General features: G+C 38.3%; 1 protein-coding gene across 3 annotated transcripts in view; it reads left to right on the top strand.

Annotated features, from left to right (window-relative positions):
* Positions 1 to 18913, top strand: part of CDKAL1 (CDK5 regulatory subunit associated protein 1 like 1) — a 409759-nt gene that overhangs the window by 135032 nt on the left and 255814 nt on the right. For all 3 annotated transcript variants that reach the window (XM_069853739.1, XM_069853740.1, XM_069853741.1), the window contains one exon: positions 11694 to 11814. In XM_069853739.1, the coding sequence (XP_069709840.1) occupies positions 11694 to 11814 (121 nt within the window). The remainder of the gene's footprint in view (positions 1 to 11693; positions 11815 to 18913) is intronic.

Below are 18913 nucleotides of genomic sequence, written 5' to 3' on the forward strand. Positions count from 1 at the left end.
CTTTACTGAAGTCCAGGAAGACTACATCCACATCCTTTCCCTCATCCGGTAGGCGAGTCCATGATGTTTATCCTAGTTGTTAGTTGTAAGCCTTGAAGTCTAGTTTTCCTTGGGTTCCTCTGTCTTAAGGAGTATCTTAGATTCTTCCTGGATGCTTGAATCTTTTAGTGCACAGTTTACAAAGAGGGAAACTTTGTAAAAAGAATTTACCTTCTCCTAATTTTTTTTTTCCTAACAGTCATATTTCTAGTTTTCCAAGGAAATGGCCTTGGAATCCTCCTTGGATTTGGTTGAAAGCTTGCTGTTCTCCCCAGAAAAATTACTTCCTTGGAATTCTAAAGAGATCTCTCTGTATGAGGTATAAAGGGGTTTCTTCTTGCTTTATGTCTTAAGGACATTGTCAGGAAACCCTCTTCAGAACAAGGTCAGTCTGATGGTTGAAGAGATGGTTTCAAGAGGCAGATCTTTATGGTGATCTTTACCTTGTCTGTCTGCAAACAGTTTTGCCAGTTCCCAACTCTCCATTGAGATAATTCTCATAAACACTTTCTATGTGACTTTACCTTTCTTATCCTTCTTCACGAGAAAATGGAAAAGAAGGATGCTGTTTTTATTATTGCACTAACTGCAAAAAATGAGAGTCTTCTTAAGAGACCCTGTGATGTTTCATTTTTTATTATATATCACTCTAACTTTTGTCATGAGTCTTATGGAGCTTTGAAACTGTTATTTCCAAAAGTGATCTTTAATTACTGTGCAGTATTTGTACACAGGCCATATGAGAGTCTTATTTGTACTCTGTCCCAACATGTATTTTAACTGGAAGCATCTTCAGGTGCTTTTACTATGCTATTGTAGCGTAATTTAAAACCTCTATGCTACCTACTAGGAGCTACATAAATTAATTTGATCTCAGCCTCAGAATTAGGTTTCGCAAAGTGACAGCCACAATCGTGTAGCCAGAGTGTGTCAATCTTGCTGATGTATAGAACAGTTTAATCATGCAAGGCTCAGACTTAACAGCTTAGTAAACCTTGCTTCATCTGCACATTATTCAAATTATAAGACTGGATAACAGCAATTTTTACATCGTTGGGGCATTGATGTCCACTTACGTGCTTAGTTTCCTGGTAATGTGTTACGATGGCATAATATGTTCGGGAATTATTGCTGAGGAGTTGCAGTGTCTGTGACCTAGGAGAAAACAGGGCTATAAATAATTTAAGTTCCACCATTAAGTAAAATTTCTGTACAGAATTTAAAAGCTGTTTTGGGCTGGTCAGTCCCTATAGCATGTCCCAATATGATGAAGATTTGTCTTTCATGGAAACCACAGAATGTCTTTACGGTGATTGCTCAAGTTGGCATTTTTGTACCACTTCAAAAGCTGTCTGTTAAAAAAACTCCACATACAGTGCTTGTGTGTGTGTGTACAAGCTTGGATAGAAACAATTTACAGTAGGCAAGACAATACATTTATTCTGTAATTTAAAGGAGAAATTTAAACTGTTTAGTGTAGAAATTCTTCTTTTGTTGGCTTTTAATTTAGGCCTTTAGAGATTTGAGTCTCTTCTACATTTTCTAGACATGCTAACTCTCAAATCCCATGTTTTTAAAGTTTTCTTAGGGTTGGAGGCTTGGAACCAGAGTATTTGTGTGCACTCAGCTTTTAGCTAAGGCCTTAGGGAGATGAGGAACACAGGTTGAATTGAGTTTAGTCCATATTGTGTCTGTCTAATGCTTTCACAAAACATAGTTTTACAATGGGTCATTAGACTTGATTGTGAAAAATAACCGAAGGAAATTACTTCAAGGTTGAGCCTTTTATACTTTGCATAACCTCTCTTGATTTCAGTCACGTTGGCCTGTCTGGTGAAGTTGCCCATTCATTCCGAGTTTAAACATTAACCAATGTTTACTAAATGTTAAATTGTCCTCCTGTTTAGTAATTATGGATTGTTGATAGTTGCGCTGTCAGTCTATGAAAATGACCTGATGAATTGTACCTATATTATACATAGGCTAAAGCGTAGATTTTAGACTAGATTGCCTACCTTTGAGTGAGTGTGTGTGTGTGTGTGTGTAGGTATGTGTATGAATGCCAGCATATTAAACAGTATTTGTATGTGCTGTTTGATTTTATTATAATCTGTTGATAACAGTAGATTAAATATTCTCTTTCCAATTTCTGTGATTGTGGGAGGAGTAGCCTTGACTTAAGAAGCTGATGACAAGCCAAATGAGGAATAAAAATTGGAGGAGTCAGGAGTTCCTTTTTGAGGAGAAGTATCATCTGGCTCCCAGTCAGGGAACTGACTGTGCCAAAGTGCAGATTGAAGAGAGTCAGAGGGAGGGTAGTGGCCTCACTGAATCCCTATTTCTGTTTCTGCGTTCTTTGAAAGGACATTGGCAGGGGATGGGACGGGACGCCAATTTTGGATGGGCTATTTTCTTTATTTCAGTGTGTGGTGGCTTGACCTTGGCTAGCTGCTAGACTCCCACCCAGCCACTCTCTTGCTCCCCTCTCCTCAACAGAACAGGGGGGGAAATAAACTGGAAAAGCTTGTGGGTCATGATAAGGACAGGGAGATCACTTACCACTTACCGTCACAGGCAAACCAGACTCAACTTGGGGAAAATGAATTTAATTTATCGCCCATTAAAATTAGAGTAGGATGGTGAGAAACAAAGAAAAAACTATAAAATTACCTTCCTCTCCCCCCTGTTCTCCAGGCTCAGCTTCACCCTTTCATTGCAGATGCAGCTACTTTGACCCTCTGAGTGGTGCAGGAGGATGGTGGAACGGAGGTTGTGGTCAGTCCATAACATCTCCTCTCTGCTGCTCCTGCTTCCCCATGCTGTTCTCCTGTTCCAACCTGGGGGCCCTCCTCCACCGCTCCACTGTGGATCCTGTCCACGGGGCACAGTCTACTCCAACATGGGGCCTCCACAGGCTACGTGCAGTAACTGCCAGAAAATACACTCCTGCTGAACACTTAAACGAGCCCCAGGTTGCATTTTGATTGGCTGTTTCTGACTCCTTAGGAACAGTGAGGTGTACTGAAGGACTGAGTTTGAAATAGTAATACCATTATCTGTCCCAGAATCAGTTCTGTGAGTTTAGCATTGTAGTCTGTAATTTAAAGAAAACAATAGAGCACAATGAGGAGTATACAGTAATCATGGAGAAACTACTTCTGCAAAGACGGATTTTAATTGCTTTTGTAAAACATAAATAATTATGTGACTCAACATAAAAATCTTATCTGCTGGAGCAAGAGATTTCCATTGCTATCAGTTGGTTTCTGTTCTTACACCAAAGTTTGTTATAGTTTTTGCTGGGCCTGTACAAATGCTTTTTGGGCATGCAGTGACTATTAGGTGTGAGAGACGATCAAGGAAAGGTGTTTGTAATTTTTTTTATTAATGTAGTTATTTCATTGTTTTGGTTTAGAAAACTGTTAGGAGTGACCATCTTTGTTATGATTGTCATTGTTAGGACTTTTTTTTACTGAGTAATTCACAGAAACCAAATGGGAGATTAATAGTGCTGCAGAAGAAGAAAACAGGCAAAGGGGGAGGGGAACATTGAAAGTCTTAGTCAAAAAATTTTGATTGCTTATTGTTAAGTGAGCCTGTAATGTGTATGGAAAAGATGACTTTTCTTTCATACCCTTATGTGCTCTTTTCCACACCTTCAAAGAATGACCATCTTGAAGCATCCCTATTTTAATATCCTATTCACAGCAGTTAGACTCAGTTGGATTTAGACAATCCTCATGGCTGGTAAATGCAAGGAGTACCTTGTTCAAACCAGTACAATTTAGTTATCCACAGGGACAGTACAAAGAGATGGTGAAGGAGTGGAGATGAAAGTAAAAGCTCGGTTTTGCACATAGTGACAGATTCAGCTCAGCATTTCACTCTAAGGCTAAATTTGTTCTTTTCAACCTGCATACCCCAAAACATTTGGCAAGTTATTTGTACTGCTGTAGCTGGCTCTGACAACCCGCCCTTCAGCATATTCCTTCCTCAGAATACTGCCTGTTTAATCTGATCCAAAACTTCTTTTCCTTGAAAATTTCTATCTAAAATCTCCCAAGGTTTTGAGCAGTAGCCTTGATCCTGATCAAATGCATTTCTTCATAGAGACGTGAAGACAGAGGGTCAGGGGAACTCTTCCTATAGTCAATTCTCAGTGGTGTTTTTCTGAGCTGTCAAGTTGTAGGCAACATTTTGAATTCACAGCAGATTTAATGTTTAGTCAATTTTTCTGAAGACAGTAACATCACATGATCTCAGAATAAGAAGGCTGAAGCTATTGAATCATGAAAAGGAAATATAGTGCCTTAAAAGGGCGTTTCAAGCACCTTTCTGAGAGAGGAAAGTACTGTGGATATATAAAAAATGTTCTTGAATACTTATAAGTATGTTCTTAATTTAATTCAATGAAATTTTTATATAAACAGTAATACCTTTTTAAGTTATCTCCTTTTCTATTTTAAATGATACACTCTACTGTTTTACTCCTTAGAAATATTGTTACAGTTGAAGGATGCATTGGAGAAATACCAAGAATAGGAGATATTGTATATTTAATGGAAAGAAAGTGGTGTATGAATTTTAGTAATCTCGAGCCAACTGTAGAGTTTTTTTCTGCAGTTTGTGAACTGCCCCACTGCATTCAATAGCTTGGTTTTAATATTAAATAAAATGGATTTTTAAAAGTCCCTGTCCTCACCCATGTGATACGTTCTGGAGTCTTCCGAAACAGAATTGTTGTTGGATGCTAATTCCAAGTGCAAGTCTTAATAGTCTTTCTAGCTAGTAAAATATGTGCTTAGTAATACCCGCACCTTTCACTGAAGCTTTTTTGAGTTGGTATAGGATGAAAGGCAATCTTTGTATGAAAATGCTCTGAATTGCAAAGATAGGATCACCCACTATCAGCAACCTTATGGGACTAATTGCCTGGCACTGGACATGTTTTTTGCTGTGATGCTGTGACACACAGGGTAAGATCAGCATTAGTCTGAATTCTTCTCTGTCCCAGTTCCTGCCTATACCACTGAAGGAGGAGTTTCACTATTACACAACATCCCCACCTTTGCTGATCTAGAGGAGGAGTGATTTATATTAATTGCTTGGCCAGGATGAAGGCATGTATCTTCCAGTTAGTTTTGGTGTTTCTTTGCTCCCTCTACTTACTTGAGCCAGCAAGTCCCATGGATGACACTCAGACATGCCTTCACTACATAGCTAATGTGCTGCTGGCCAGCTGGAGTTGGTTTGCTTGGGAGCATTCACACACAAGGCTCTAAACTGATTACTGTCCTTGTTTCTGCACTCGTGTGTGTCTGGCAGCATGTGATTGCTCTGTGGAGCTCAGGGATTCCTTTGCAATCACTCATGTCTGCTGTGGGACGGCTTGTTTGTGCTGCAGGGCAGGGAGGAAAAGATGGGAGAGGAGCTTTGGGTCTGGCCTTGCTACACACAGGCTGCTTCCACAGAGATAGGCCAGAACTTGGGCTTTCAGCCTGCCTGTCCACTGCGAGTTCACCAAGTCTGGGTTTAAAGTGCCTCCAAACTGGTGAGGTTTAGGCTCAAATATGAGCAACACTCCAGGTTAGCTGTACAGTGTTAAGTAATTTCTGTTGAATCCTTATGTTTCAGATGCTTTTTTTTGTATCAGTCCTGCCAGAAGATCCAAAGTAACTTGTTTAGAGAGTTGTTTTTACCCAGTGGTTACAGAATTAGAAGAATACAGCCCTGGAAATAAATCAAATATTGACATTTTGTAGTAGCTCCTGATTTGCCTTTCCTGCCTCTACATATTTTTTATTCATCTTTGTTGGCTGTCTTTCCTCTTGACTAGGAAACAAAGTTCCTGACTTTTGTTACTTTCACTTAAGTTTTTTGTAATTTCTTTATGTTTACTTGATTCTCCTTTTGGTCTTTTTCACTGCTTTTGGTGGTTCTTTACACTTCTTCCTTTTTTTTTTATTTGGGGAAATTTACTACTTCGTTTTCCCTTCATATAGTTTTGCCTTATTTATCTACACTGCTCCCATGTGCCATGTTTTCCAGTGTTAGCCGTAAGGAAAGGAAGATCTGTATCCATTAAGAAGTGAGTAATGGTAGAAGGAAATGTGTGTGAGTGTACATGAAATAGTGCTTAATCCTTTTCCCTGAGTATGCTGGAGAAGATCAAACAGGTTGGTGAGAGACATCTGACAAGTACAGAATGGTATATTGGCAGCCTAGTTGGGAGGAAAAAAGTGTCTTGATGATGAATAACCTTTAGGTATAGTGATATAACTGGGAAAGGGTGGCAGAGAAAATGGAAACAATGGGAGTTGTTGCTTGCCAAAGCTAGGGTTTCTTACATCTTTTAGGATTTTCTTTAAACTCATGGTTTTGGGCTCCTTGATGCCTGCACTGAACTTTAGAGCTAACAGCTAAGAAATACTGTGCTGTGTCTGGCTGTTTCAGTGGCACATTATGTAGCCCCAGCTAGATACGTGAGGATGGGGAAAGGCCCCTCAATGGATGCCTGTTTCCATCTTTCAAGTAGACATTATTTCCCAGCAGCTGCTGAGGGGTGCCAGCCTGTGCAATTAAACTATTTCTGAAATACAGTAGGTCTATTAATATCTGACAGACATTAGCAACACTGATAGGCAGTTGTTAAAGTTAACTAAACATGACTAAACCAGGCCATTCCTCCTCACTTATCCTTCTATTGAACTAGAAAAATACCAGTCCAATTTAAATCTATTTGCTCTCTAATTGTTGATATGCATCTGTGAGTCTAGGTCGCGGGGGTCTGGTAATAGCCTGAGGTTCACAGCACATTTAAAGTTGTTATAGTCCTATGGCAAAGAAATTCCATTACTTGTTTCTTTCATATATATATGTATTCCAACATCAGGCATTCTGTATCACACTCCTGAAGCAAATTCATCTACCATTAAAGGTATACGCAAGAACTTTTAATATCACAATCCTTTTTTGTATCCTTTTTAACAAGTGGAAATGCCTTGAAAATATTTTCATTCTACACACTGGTTTATCAAAGTGACACATTTAGAAGTCCTTTTTCAGACTAACAATAGGATTTAATATCCTGATTAATTCATTCCAATCTCATCCTCTCTGTGAACAATGATAAGTAACGTGAATTTTGTATACTGACTTGTATGTAAAGATTAGTTTAATTTTAAGCAGTCATTTCTGAAAACTGGAGAGCTCTGATTATTTTTAATTTGATTTTATTTATGCTTGCTGTGAGCGATTATGCTCTATAAGCCTCCTCGCTGGACTTGGTTAATACTACTTGTGCATTAAATATCTATTAATTAGTAAAAACCTGCTCTGAAGTATGACCTAAATTGCTAATTAACCTTTTTGGTTTAATAGAATTTTGTCTGCTGGTAGACAATGTGGAAGTAGAAAATTTATCTTCGTGGCAGAAGAGGTTTATTGAACTAGAATGTTTAGACTCTCAAATGTAACTTGACTAGGTCTGTTTGTCATTAAGCTTTATGTTTCAAAGCTTGCTTCTTTCAGTGAACCATGGGTTTCATTTGATACCTGACATAGAACACTCATCATTATGGAAATAGAATTGGATTAACTCAGTTTTCAAAAAATGTTTTTGTACCCAACTTAAAAAAAGAAAAGAAAGAAAACAAATACACACACAAAAAGACCTCGTAAGTTTGGGACAACTGTTTTCCTTAGTTAAGTTATTATCCAACCTATAAAGTCGGAGAAAAGGTAACTTAATCAGATAAAACGCTTTAGAAGTAAAACTTGATTGCAATGTTTTGCCCCACTCTAAGCTTTGAAAGGAGAATAGAAACAAGATTTGAAATTGCTGTTTTTTCTGTTATGCTTGATGTTGGTGTGGGCTTAATAATACTGATTAGACAGTTTTAAAAAAAAGTTTCTTAGCCTTTTCCTTATGGAAGATGACAAAATATTTCTTTTAAAGTTTTCTTGAAATAAGTATGGGAAAAAAAAGAGACTTACAGTATGTGAAAAAGTATGATTCAGTGTTTATCAAGTTATGTTTTATTAATAGCAACACTGCTGTAAACAGATGTTTTAGTGATTACTTAAAATGAAACAAAATAATCCTTGTATGGAGTAGAGGAAAAAAGGATTTAAGGTCACAAATACTGTAACTAAGGGTTGTTTTTTTAAAAATTTTTATTTTTTTTTTAAATTGAATTAAATGTGTCTGCAGCACACATCACTGTAGTAGGATATTCCTGTACTGCTTGCTCTCTGGAAGCATTAAACTCTTTACAACTAATCCCCCAGTTCTACCTTTTATATTCTCTGGTATCTGGAGTGAAAAGTACAGGGATGTTATCGTTATTGAGTGGCACATGGGGTTTGCAAGCCTCAGATTAACTTGAGCTGTAGTGTCCTTCAGTAGGGATATGGGAAAAACTGTGGTCATCTGAAAAGTAGTTACCATAATTGATTGCCAGGCCATAGGTTTCCAGAGCTGTGGTGTGAGGTTGGGGTGGGTGTTACCGTTCAGTGGGTCATGTCAAAGAGCTGGATTTTCTTTCCTGCATAAAGAAAGTCTCTGAATGTAAGAGAGGCTAGGTCTTACACTCTCTAATGAGTTATATGTGCAAGAGTGCTAGATGGTTATTTTTTTTTCTTTCTTTTCTAATATATGTGGTAACTTACCTAGAATCTAAAAGACAAAGACTTTTGGTTAACAAGATTTTCTAGACTGTGTAGTATTTATTTTTTTCCTAAGAAAACACTGATTATAAAGTTGTGCCTCCTGCACAGCCCTGTCATTATCTCCATTTCCCTCCCTTCTTCCTTTTTGTAAGTCCTTTGACAAATTTCAGATGGATTTGTGACAAGTTTTGTAGTCTTTCCAGGAGATGCATAAAAAAGTTCACCTCTGATTAATTCTCCCAGTCTGAGAAAGGGAGAGCATGAGCTACATTCTTGTTACAGAGCAGTCATTTACGTGGCTGTTCATTGTGAGGGTAAGCATTCAGAGGCGATCAGGCAAGCTTTACCGATTCTGAACTCTTAAGATTGTTACTTGATGGGGGGAGGAGGAGTCAGGGGTCTTTTGTGGTTTATTGGGTTTGTTTGGATTTTTAAACTTCAGAATGGTGGCTTGACCCCAATTTTAAATGTATGAATTTTAGATTTGGGAAGCTTGTTATGTTGTTAAGCTTGATTGTTTTAAGAAAACTGTAAATCCTTCCACTGTATTTTCAGCCACAAATCAAAATATAGTTTTAATATGATAATGCTGCTTAATATTTAAAAAAATGGGTAAAGTGGTTTATTCCAAATAAACCACAATATTAGGAAATATGAAAAGGAATGTACTCTGCTTCTGGTTTAGTTTTTATGCCAGCCATAATGCAATCACTCTTGTTATACAAGTAAGTAAAATAGTGCCATGTTTGTGACTCCTTAATGAAGATTGGAAAACAGCTGATTGCATTGTGAGGCAAAGATATTGCTGTTATTGTCACGAAAAGATAGAAGTGAATAATTTAGCAGATGTTAATAGCGCAAGTACCATATTACTAAATCCACAGCACGTTGTAATGAACTTTTTTTGCAAATGCAACTGCAAAAATAATACGTTTTAGCTCCTGTTAGTGTTATGATGTCTCCTTTTAGTATTAACCGTTATGGTATCGGGCCAGTCCTGCTCACTTCTTCATTAGATTACATTTTTGACTGAGAATTTTCTCGTATCTTAAAAAAACATGAGAAACGTGGTTTGCTAAAAGTAGTTATTTCCCAGCTATTGCTGTATCACAGAAATAAATTCAGAGTATGAATGCTGCTTTATTTAAAAATTGATTAATGACTCCTCAAAACAAGTACTGGCGAAAGACTTCAACTGATGGATGAATTAGTTTTGTAAATAGCTGTTGGTATTGTAAGTTAGGAAATTTGGTTGAATGTGGTTTTTAATTGATCTGAATTGGTTATCTACTTCGCTGTGCTAGATGTAGCTCAGGTAGTACTTCATAGTTTCATGCTTTCCTTTTACCCTCACCACCCTTTCTCTGTTTAGGGTAGATTTTTTCTTCTCTGAAATATTTGACAGATTATAGATTTAGTTTCATGTACTAGGGGACAGTTTTCCAACCTCAACAGATACATGCTTTCTCTCTTTCCTCCACTCAGTGTAGAGGTTACTTTTGACATCTTTTCAGTTATCTAGCATTAGCTTTCACTTACCATCTCCTATACATAAGTCAGGGCAATCCATGGTTACAGTAGAGGATGGGGGATCCTGGGCTGCATCAAAAAACACGTGGCCAGCAGGTCGAGGAAGGTGATTCTGCCTCTCTGTTCCTCCCTTGTGAGACCTCATCCGGAGTATTGTGTCCATTTCTGGAATCCTCAACATAAGAAGGATATGGAGCTGTTGGAAGGGGTCCAGAGGAGGGCTACAAAGATGATCAGAGGGCTGGAGCACCTCCCAGATGAGGACAGGCTGAGAGAGTTGGGGTTGTTCAGCCTGGAGAAGAGAAGGCTTGGAGGAGATTTTATAGCAACCTTCCAGTACCTTAAGGGAGCCTGCAAGAAAGCTGGGGAGGGACTGTTTAAAAAGGCTTGTAGTGATAGGACCAGGGGGAATGACTATAAATTGGAGAGGGGCAGATTTAGACTAGATATAAGGAGAATTTCTTCAACATGAGGGTGGTGAGGCACTGGCACAGGTTGCCCAGGGAAGCTGTGGATGCCCCATCCTTGGAGGTGTTCAAGGCAAGACTGGATGGGGCTTGGGCAGGGGGCTTGGAGCTGGATGATCTTTAAGGTTCCTTCCAACCCAAACTATTCTGTGATTCTATGATCTGGCTATTCTAGACTTTATGGAATAAACGTTACAAGTATTATGTTTATAACTTGGGCAAATTTTACACTACTTTTTATGATAACATATACTTAATTGGTTTTATTCTTCATTGTTGCATCTTGCTTCTGAATATTAGCAAACCCTGTTATTTGTGCTACTTAAATATAGGACTTCATTATCACCTACTGTTGTAGCCAGCAGGTTATAGTATTTGTATTTTACTGTCTGAATGTTACTTGCTTCAGGAGGCAGCTAGAGGCAGCTTTATGACCTGCAGTCTCCTTGGTGTAGAAGGAACCTACATAAACCTTTGTAGTCATTTTAGCCATGAACGTGTTATCAGAATATACTTCAAAGTGGTTTTGCTCAGACTTACGTAGCCAGGTAACTGACTCAAATGTGTTGTTTCTCCATATAAAAAGCTAAAAAATATTTAGTTGTTTATTAACTTCCAATTTAGGTTTGAATGAAATTCTGGGGAAAATATTTTAATCCTGCCATACAAGTTATTTAAATACTGTTATGTTGATATTTGCTTGATAATCTGAAAATTAAACTACTTAGGTAATTTTAGTTGAATAAACCAGAAAATGCAAGTGTGAAAACATAATTGGATGAAATAACTTTTTTAATTTTAGTATGATTTATTATATCTTGTCAGTATCTCTCTTTAAATGTTCCAGCTGATGGAGAAACATTATTACATCTCAGTCTCATTTTTAGTCTTTAATGTATAAACACTATTTCTGAAGAAAACCAAATCAAAACAGATATGATGGGACTTGCGTGTTGTGTTGACTGCATTGTTGTGCTTCATTTGAAGGTCATTCAGTGAGACTACTGGGTCAGAAAAAGGACAATGGAAAACGTTTGGGGGGAGCACGACTGGATTTGCCAAAGATTAGGAAGAATCCACTGATAGAAATCATTTCCATCAACACAGGGTAAGAATCTTCCAGACTTATAAAACGTTCAGCAGTGCAGTGAAATTCCATTTGTCTCTTTCTGCAGGCTTGTTGTGTTACTCCTAAGTTACACAAAAGGAGGCAGGATGACCACTTTTAAATAGTAAAAGATTTTAAATGGCATTCTTTGTTTGTAAAGAATTATCATGCATATATTAAGTCTTTTCTTTGTTTGAATAAGCTACCCTTTGCTTATCAAGCAGCTCTGGGTGTCCATTTCTCCATAAGACTATAAGCATTTGTCTGTTCTATATTTCTACTTTGAGGAATTATATTTTAGTTTTTCTTCCTTTGATGCTTTTCTTTTCTTAAATCCACTTTGTCATCTCCACTTTGGTCTGTTTCCTAAAGTCCCTGAAACAAAACAAATTAAAAAACCGTCCCACACAAGTCCTCTTCTGATTTTCCTGTCTTCTTGAACTTATGTAACAGTTTCCCTGGTGGTAAAATATGAAATGCATTGCTCTAGGCATCACAGGTAGGTGTCAACTTTTACTGCCTAGGGGAAAAAAGTATGATAAGTTTTAGATCTTTTTTGAGTTTAGTCTAGCACTTCCATAAATATTTTGAGCGTTTTGCTACTGTCCTCTTATTTCCCTCTCTCTAAGTAGTCTTGCCTTCATAATTTGCTGTAAAAATGAGTGTTCTGTTTAGGTCAGAGTACCAGTTCAAGACTCACTGTGGGTACTTTTTCTGCCTCTCACTTACAGTAAACACATGGGTGACATTTTGTCATATTTCTGAATTATTATAGCTTTTTTAAACTGCTCTTTCAGACGCTGATTGTTTTTGAAGTCTGGATCTGAGCTGTTCTGGTGTAATTACTTCAAGTGATATATATTTTTTCACTTATTGGCTTTCCTATTGAGATCTTGTTTGTGCTCATGTGATCAAAATCCTTTTCATGATTAAAAGTAAGCAAATAATTATTTTACATTTAGTTGTGTCTGTTTCACATGGCATAAATTTTTATTTTCCTATAGTATTTATCATAATCTAATATATAGTATCTTTCTAGTTGTAAATGTTATCAAGGTTATAAACTGATAGAAGAATGGTCTCATTTATATGCCTTTTGATTGGCAGTAGTGCATTTAAGATAGTAAAATGTAGTGCTAGTTCCAGGACCAGGTTATTGCTAGCCTGATTACAGAGGTTAATACAAGCAGGATACTGAAGGGTGTATATGGTTGGCATTAGGTGGCTGATGAGAGTAACAACCCTTTGAATTTTTTTTAATGTATTTTGAACATAGGTATTTTCTTACTGGGTTTTAACAAGATTATTTCCCAAGCTGAGCAAACTGCAGGCAATTAACATCTCCCTAAGATGTTACCATTGGAAAACTTTTCATTTAAGACGAGACAGCTCGCAAACACTAATTACTTTGCTCAGTAATTGCTGCTGTTCTCGGGTCAATAGAATATATATTTTGTACCATAGGATAATTTGAAATATACTATAGACCACAATAATATATATTTATTTCATGGAGAATAATGTCAAATATGTCTTGATAAGACTGGAGTATTCTGAAAACCTTGTACAAGTGTGTAAGACATTTAAATTAACTAATGTCCCATTCTATGTTGTATTGCATGCTCAAGGAATTCTGTCTTCCTTGAAGTAAAGGTTATTGTGTTTTTCTGTCATTTTCTTCCCTTTTCCCCTCCTCAACATCTCCACTGGGTTTTTCAGATGACTCTTCTGATTACTACTCTGGGTTTGAAAATTAACATGTAGTTTTACAAAAGCAGCAGTTTTGAAAACATAAAAATATAATCAGTGAAGAAGAGGACACAGTACATGCTACCTACTATGAGTTGTCTGCATTCATTTTTTTATTCAGCTTTGCCTTAGTAGTCTGGCTATGGCCGTTTTTAGTACCAACGCCACATTTGATCTGAGATTTTTTTCTCAGACTGGAGAAAACTTTGATGTTTAGTTTTTGGTACAGTACTCTTTACTGAGAGATTAATTTGGATCAGACTAGAAGGTCTTAACATAGTAAGAAATACTTAGCTAAAAACAGTGATTTCTTCCGTGGAAATGTATTTTTCTGATGCTATTAAGTGGTAGTGTCCAGGAGCAGCACCAGCAGGGCTGCTTCTTGAAGGAAGGACAAGAAGGGAGCTTAAGGTGCCACCAGCTAAGACAGTGCCCTCAACAAGGGGGCACTCTGTGCCACAGAGCCAAAGCGTGTTGGGGAAAAGCTAGAGTCTGGTAGTAGAACCCATAGACAGTCCCAGATGTGGCATGTGACCAACAAAGGCTTGAGGCTGTCAAGGGTCTTCAGCCAGGATCAGAAGGAAATGAGCTGGAGACAGGACTGGTGAGAAAGCTACTTGTAATCCAGGTCTGAGGTCCATGCTGGAACTGAACGCAGGGCTGGTGGCAGGCAGGCAGGCTCAAGCCAGGTCTGGGGACATGGGGCCTGAGCTTAACTGGGACTCCTGTCCCAGAGGGGGCTGCTGGAGACATCAGCTGAGGTTGCGCCTGATGGTGCCCACAGGGCTTGACGGGTGGTGTTATATTGCCATTTACATGTAGGGTCTCAGTGAACTACTGGCCTCTTCTTTAAGTCTGCAGGGAAAGGAAAGGCTTGTTGGAGCATGTGTGTTCCTCTGCCCCAGAGTGCTGGAATCTTTGATGGTTCATGCTAACTCATTTCCCTCTCCAGCAGTACAGATAAATTTATGTACGTGGACATTTGCCAGCTGGAACTATTCTTCTGAGAATTCAGTAGGACCAGTTTATTTCCAGGAGCCTTCAAATATGCTGATTGTTAAGATATCTCTCATTCTCATACAACTGTGTCTGAGAATGTGAGTGCAATTGAAATGCAACACTAGAATAAGATCTGTTTCTTAACTCAAGATGGTGTCAGATTCTCCTCAGTAATTTTGACTTGAGGCTCGTTATTGACTCCTCCTTTTCTCAGTCACAGAGGAAAAATATTTCCTGTCCTGAAGGATTCTATCCCTGTATAACTGTGAACTTTTTCCTTACTTGCCCATGCACAAACACGTGCTTATCCTTGTGTGTTTTGCCCACACTGCTGCAATACATGAGCCTCCTCAGCTGTTCCTTTGCATGAATCAAGTCTGTCCTATCAAGAGAGAAACTTACTGTGTCTCCACTACAATATGCAGTCTGTAATAACAATAATTTTAAACAAACCAAAACGAAACCCCAGTAGGTATGGAATATCTGTGAAGATAAGTGCTGCTTCTGTCCATTGTAAGCCAGCTCGGTTTTCACACAGTGGTATGTTTGTCTCTAAAAACTGTACCCTTAGAGGAACCTGGATCTTGTTCAATGTTTAACTGCTTTTTTGGCAGTAATGAGCAGTTTTTTCTGCTGTTAATTTCGATGCTTTAAGGTTTGCTGTTTTCTCATTTAGAAACCCAGGCTATAGTTAGCTGTTTCATTTACCATGTCAGCTAGTGGTTTCTTGTCAGCAGACTGTGACTCTAGAGAAAACCGTCCACCCCACGAGCAACATGTATCAGAGTTTCTAAGTATGTTTGCAGAGACTATGGTGAGTACCAGAACAGGGGCACAAGAGACTTATCAGACTTCTCTGACTCACAAAGATACATCAGTGAATCTCAATTTTCCTATGAGACACATGCATAAAGAATCCTTACCATACCAGAATCCCATATAATCTGTAGATTGATATCTCTAATTTTTCCCTAAGGAATAAGTGACCCTTTCTTCCAGTATTGCTTGCTTTCTCTGTTACCACTTAGAAAGTGGGGTTTTTGGTGTTTTTTTCAATTTTTTCAAATAAATCATTATATTTTTTTAATAGAATAAGCAGTAAATAAAAATTGGTGCTTCCAGCAGAGCCTGGATAATTATCTTAGTATCTAATAAGTTCTGTGGTGCTGTTAGTGGATCTGAAACAGTGATTTGTTCTTGCCTTCCAAAATAATTTTCTACTTTGAATTAAGGGCATTTGGTTCAATCTCTTTCACTTTTATTTATGTCCTAAGCATGTATTGTACAGATCATCTTACTGGAACAAGCAAGGTAATAGTTGTAGAATAGCATGATAAATGCTGTTTGGAGAAAATGCATAAAGTTTTTCGCTAATCTCCTAATATGATTATTGTATCTCTTAGGTTGAAGTAAGAGAAATGCTCTCAAATCCATTTTGCATTACAGCTTTGTTTTGATCTAGAGAAAAATCTTTTCTCCTCGTAGTCTAATCTTCATTAGTACCAATCTCATAACCTGTGTGGCAACTGAGACAGTTCTCTTTAATGGGATCAAGACTTGGTCTTCCAGATTTAATTAAATAACTCTGTATCTTGAATTCTCTACTTTAGCTTGACTGTTACTTACTGATATAGCTGTGTTGGTGGCATGGCTTGAGCTCCCTTATATCCTAGCTGTTACCACTCACATAGGTTTCAAATACGATTTTATTTGTGGTTTGCCGGGATGTTTTGAGACACCTGAGAGGAATGCAGTATGAGCTGAATATGAGCTGAATGTGAGCCCATGCTAGAACTTACTGTTGGGTGGGTTTACACACAGATTCACTGAGTGCTTTCTGTGTTCTTTCTGAAGTTTCTGCCTTTCTCTTTCCTTTTAGAGCTGGGAAGTTATTGTATTGCTTATGTGGCTGGCTAGAGAAGGAATCAAAACACACATTATACAGGGGATTGAAAACCAAAAGGAACTTAGCAGTGTGCATGTGTGCATTAGACAGTCTTGACAGTGATGATCTGATGTAACTCATGTTAAATTTGCAGTATGAACATACGCAAAGGGCCAAGTCTCTATCCACGTTTTCCTGTTGGTCTCCCTCATCTGAAGACACTGCATGAATACCACATAGTCTCATTCTCTTGTTACTTTTATAGATTCCCTTGTTAATGTACTTAGAGGTCAGGGAGACGTTTAAGGTTCAGCCCACCAAAACTGAGCACCTGAATTCGAATATAGTTCTGAGGGAGTATAGAACCACAGTTGTATTGAGAGGACCATGTAATTTAGTTAAAGCACTGTTGAATTCTCAGTCTGCCCATCCATGTATGTTTCCTTGTGGGAGAAGGGCTTTTAAAAGCATCATTAAAATGAAAATTAAATTTAAATTACCTGTCCAACCAAGCTTGATAGATTATTCCTGTTGTGCTAGAGCATCTCACTGAAGATCAGCATGTTACTTGATCTCAGAAAGATTTTCAGGTCTACTTTTGAATCTTTTAAACACATTTTAATCATTGCTGTGGCTTAAGTCTCAGAGCTTATGAAATCGTTGCCTTCCTGTGCTGAAATTAGTGGGATATTTCAGCAATAATCTAATCAGTTCAGCAGAAGAACCACTATTTTTTTGGCTTTCCGTCCTTACTGATGTGAACTCAAATCTATTCTCTACTGCAACGTTATCTCTAGATGAAAGTAGAGAAAGAGGTGGAAAATGGAATCTTTCTGGTATGTGAAATATTGGGTTACCTACTGATTGACAGTGATAAAATTTATTGTTTTGGCAACTGCTTATATACTTTTTCTATCCAACTTTGCCACAATATTTTCAACATTTCCACCTTCTCCTAAAAGACTGCTGTCCTCATCTTTCATGAGTCTGAATCACAAATACATTCATACTTTGTAAAAATCTTTGACTAAATACTTAAAAGGATGAATTCCATGTGTTTGGTTTACTTGATGTAGTTTGTTCATTACTAACATATAGATTGTCTATATTTTAATGTTTAACTTCTCAAGATACTCATGTAAGTGACACTGCAGTTGAAAGATTTTGATTTTAGATTACAAGATCAATACATGTTTTGATTTGCATTCAGTATTATGCTTGAGGAGTCGAAAAATAATTACTTCAGATTATAATAATATAGTTATTATATAATTACATATTACATTACCACATATTATATTTACATTTACTTGAATTAATGATAAATGCTTAGAATGAGCTCCCCAGAAAATATAATGTGATATAATTACTTTGGACCTGTCTCAGCTTATAATATTTAAATGGTCATTTTTAATAACTGTTAAGGTCTAACAATCTATGACATGCCAGATTCTGTCATAGAATTATAGAATGGTTATTATAGCCGTGGGCAGGGACACCTCCCACTGGATCAGGCTGCTCAAAGCCCCAGCCTGGCCTTGAACATCTACAGGGATGGGGCATCCACAACTTCTCTAAGCAACCTGTTCCAGTGCCTCACCACCCTCACAGTAAAAAATTTCCTCCTAATATCTTCTCTAAATCTCCCCTCTTTCAGCTTAAAACCATTACCCTCATCCTATGACTGCACTTCCTGATAAAGAGCACACCCCCCTCCCCCTGCAGCTTTGATGTAGCCCCCTCTAAGTACTGGAAGGCTGCTGTAAGGTCTCCACAGAAGCCTTCTTTTCTCTAGGCTAAATAAGCCCAACTCTCTCAGCCTGTCTTCACAGGAGAGGGGCTCCAGCCCTCTGAACATCTGTGTGGCCTCCTCTGGACTGGCTTTAGCAGCTCTAGGTCCTTCCTGTGTTGAGGACTCCAGAACTGAATGCAGTACTCCAACTGAGGTCTCGTGAGAGTAGAGGAGAGAGGGAGAGTCACCTCCCTTGACTTGCTGGCAACACTTTTTTTTGATTCAGCCCAGGATACAGTTGGCTTTCTGGGCTGCAGGCACATATTGCGGGCTCATGTTGAGCTTCTCATCCACCAGCACTGCCAAGTCATCCTCCTCAGAGTTGCTCTCACTCCCCTCTCTGTTAACGCTTGTGTCCTGCTGGGTTGTTCCTCCAACAGGTATCGGGGTGGCTTAATTCCCCCAGGGCTTGTGAACATGAGTCTGTGCCTATCCGTCTATAGAGAGCCTCATTCGCTCCCTCTTCCTGGTCTGATGACCTGTAGCAGACCGCTTCTATAATGTCATCTGTCCCTGCCCTCCCTTTAATACTGACGCACAAGCTCTTGGTTGGCTCCTCATCCATCCCTAAGTCATCATGTCAATTGTCTTTAGAAAACAGAGAAGGTAGAAAGCCTGGAAAGACTGCATGTGGTTTTGAAAGGAAGACTCTGCATTGGGCTTTTCTGTTTATA

This window comes from Phaenicophaeus curvirostris, chromosome 3 (genome assembly GCF_032191515.1).
Source record: "Phaenicophaeus curvirostris isolate KB17595 chromosome 3, BPBGC_Pcur_1.0, whole genome shotgun sequence".
Classification (NCBI taxonomy): domain Eukaryota; kingdom Metazoa; phylum Chordata; class Aves; order Cuculiformes; family Cuculidae; genus Phaenicophaeus; species Phaenicophaeus curvirostris.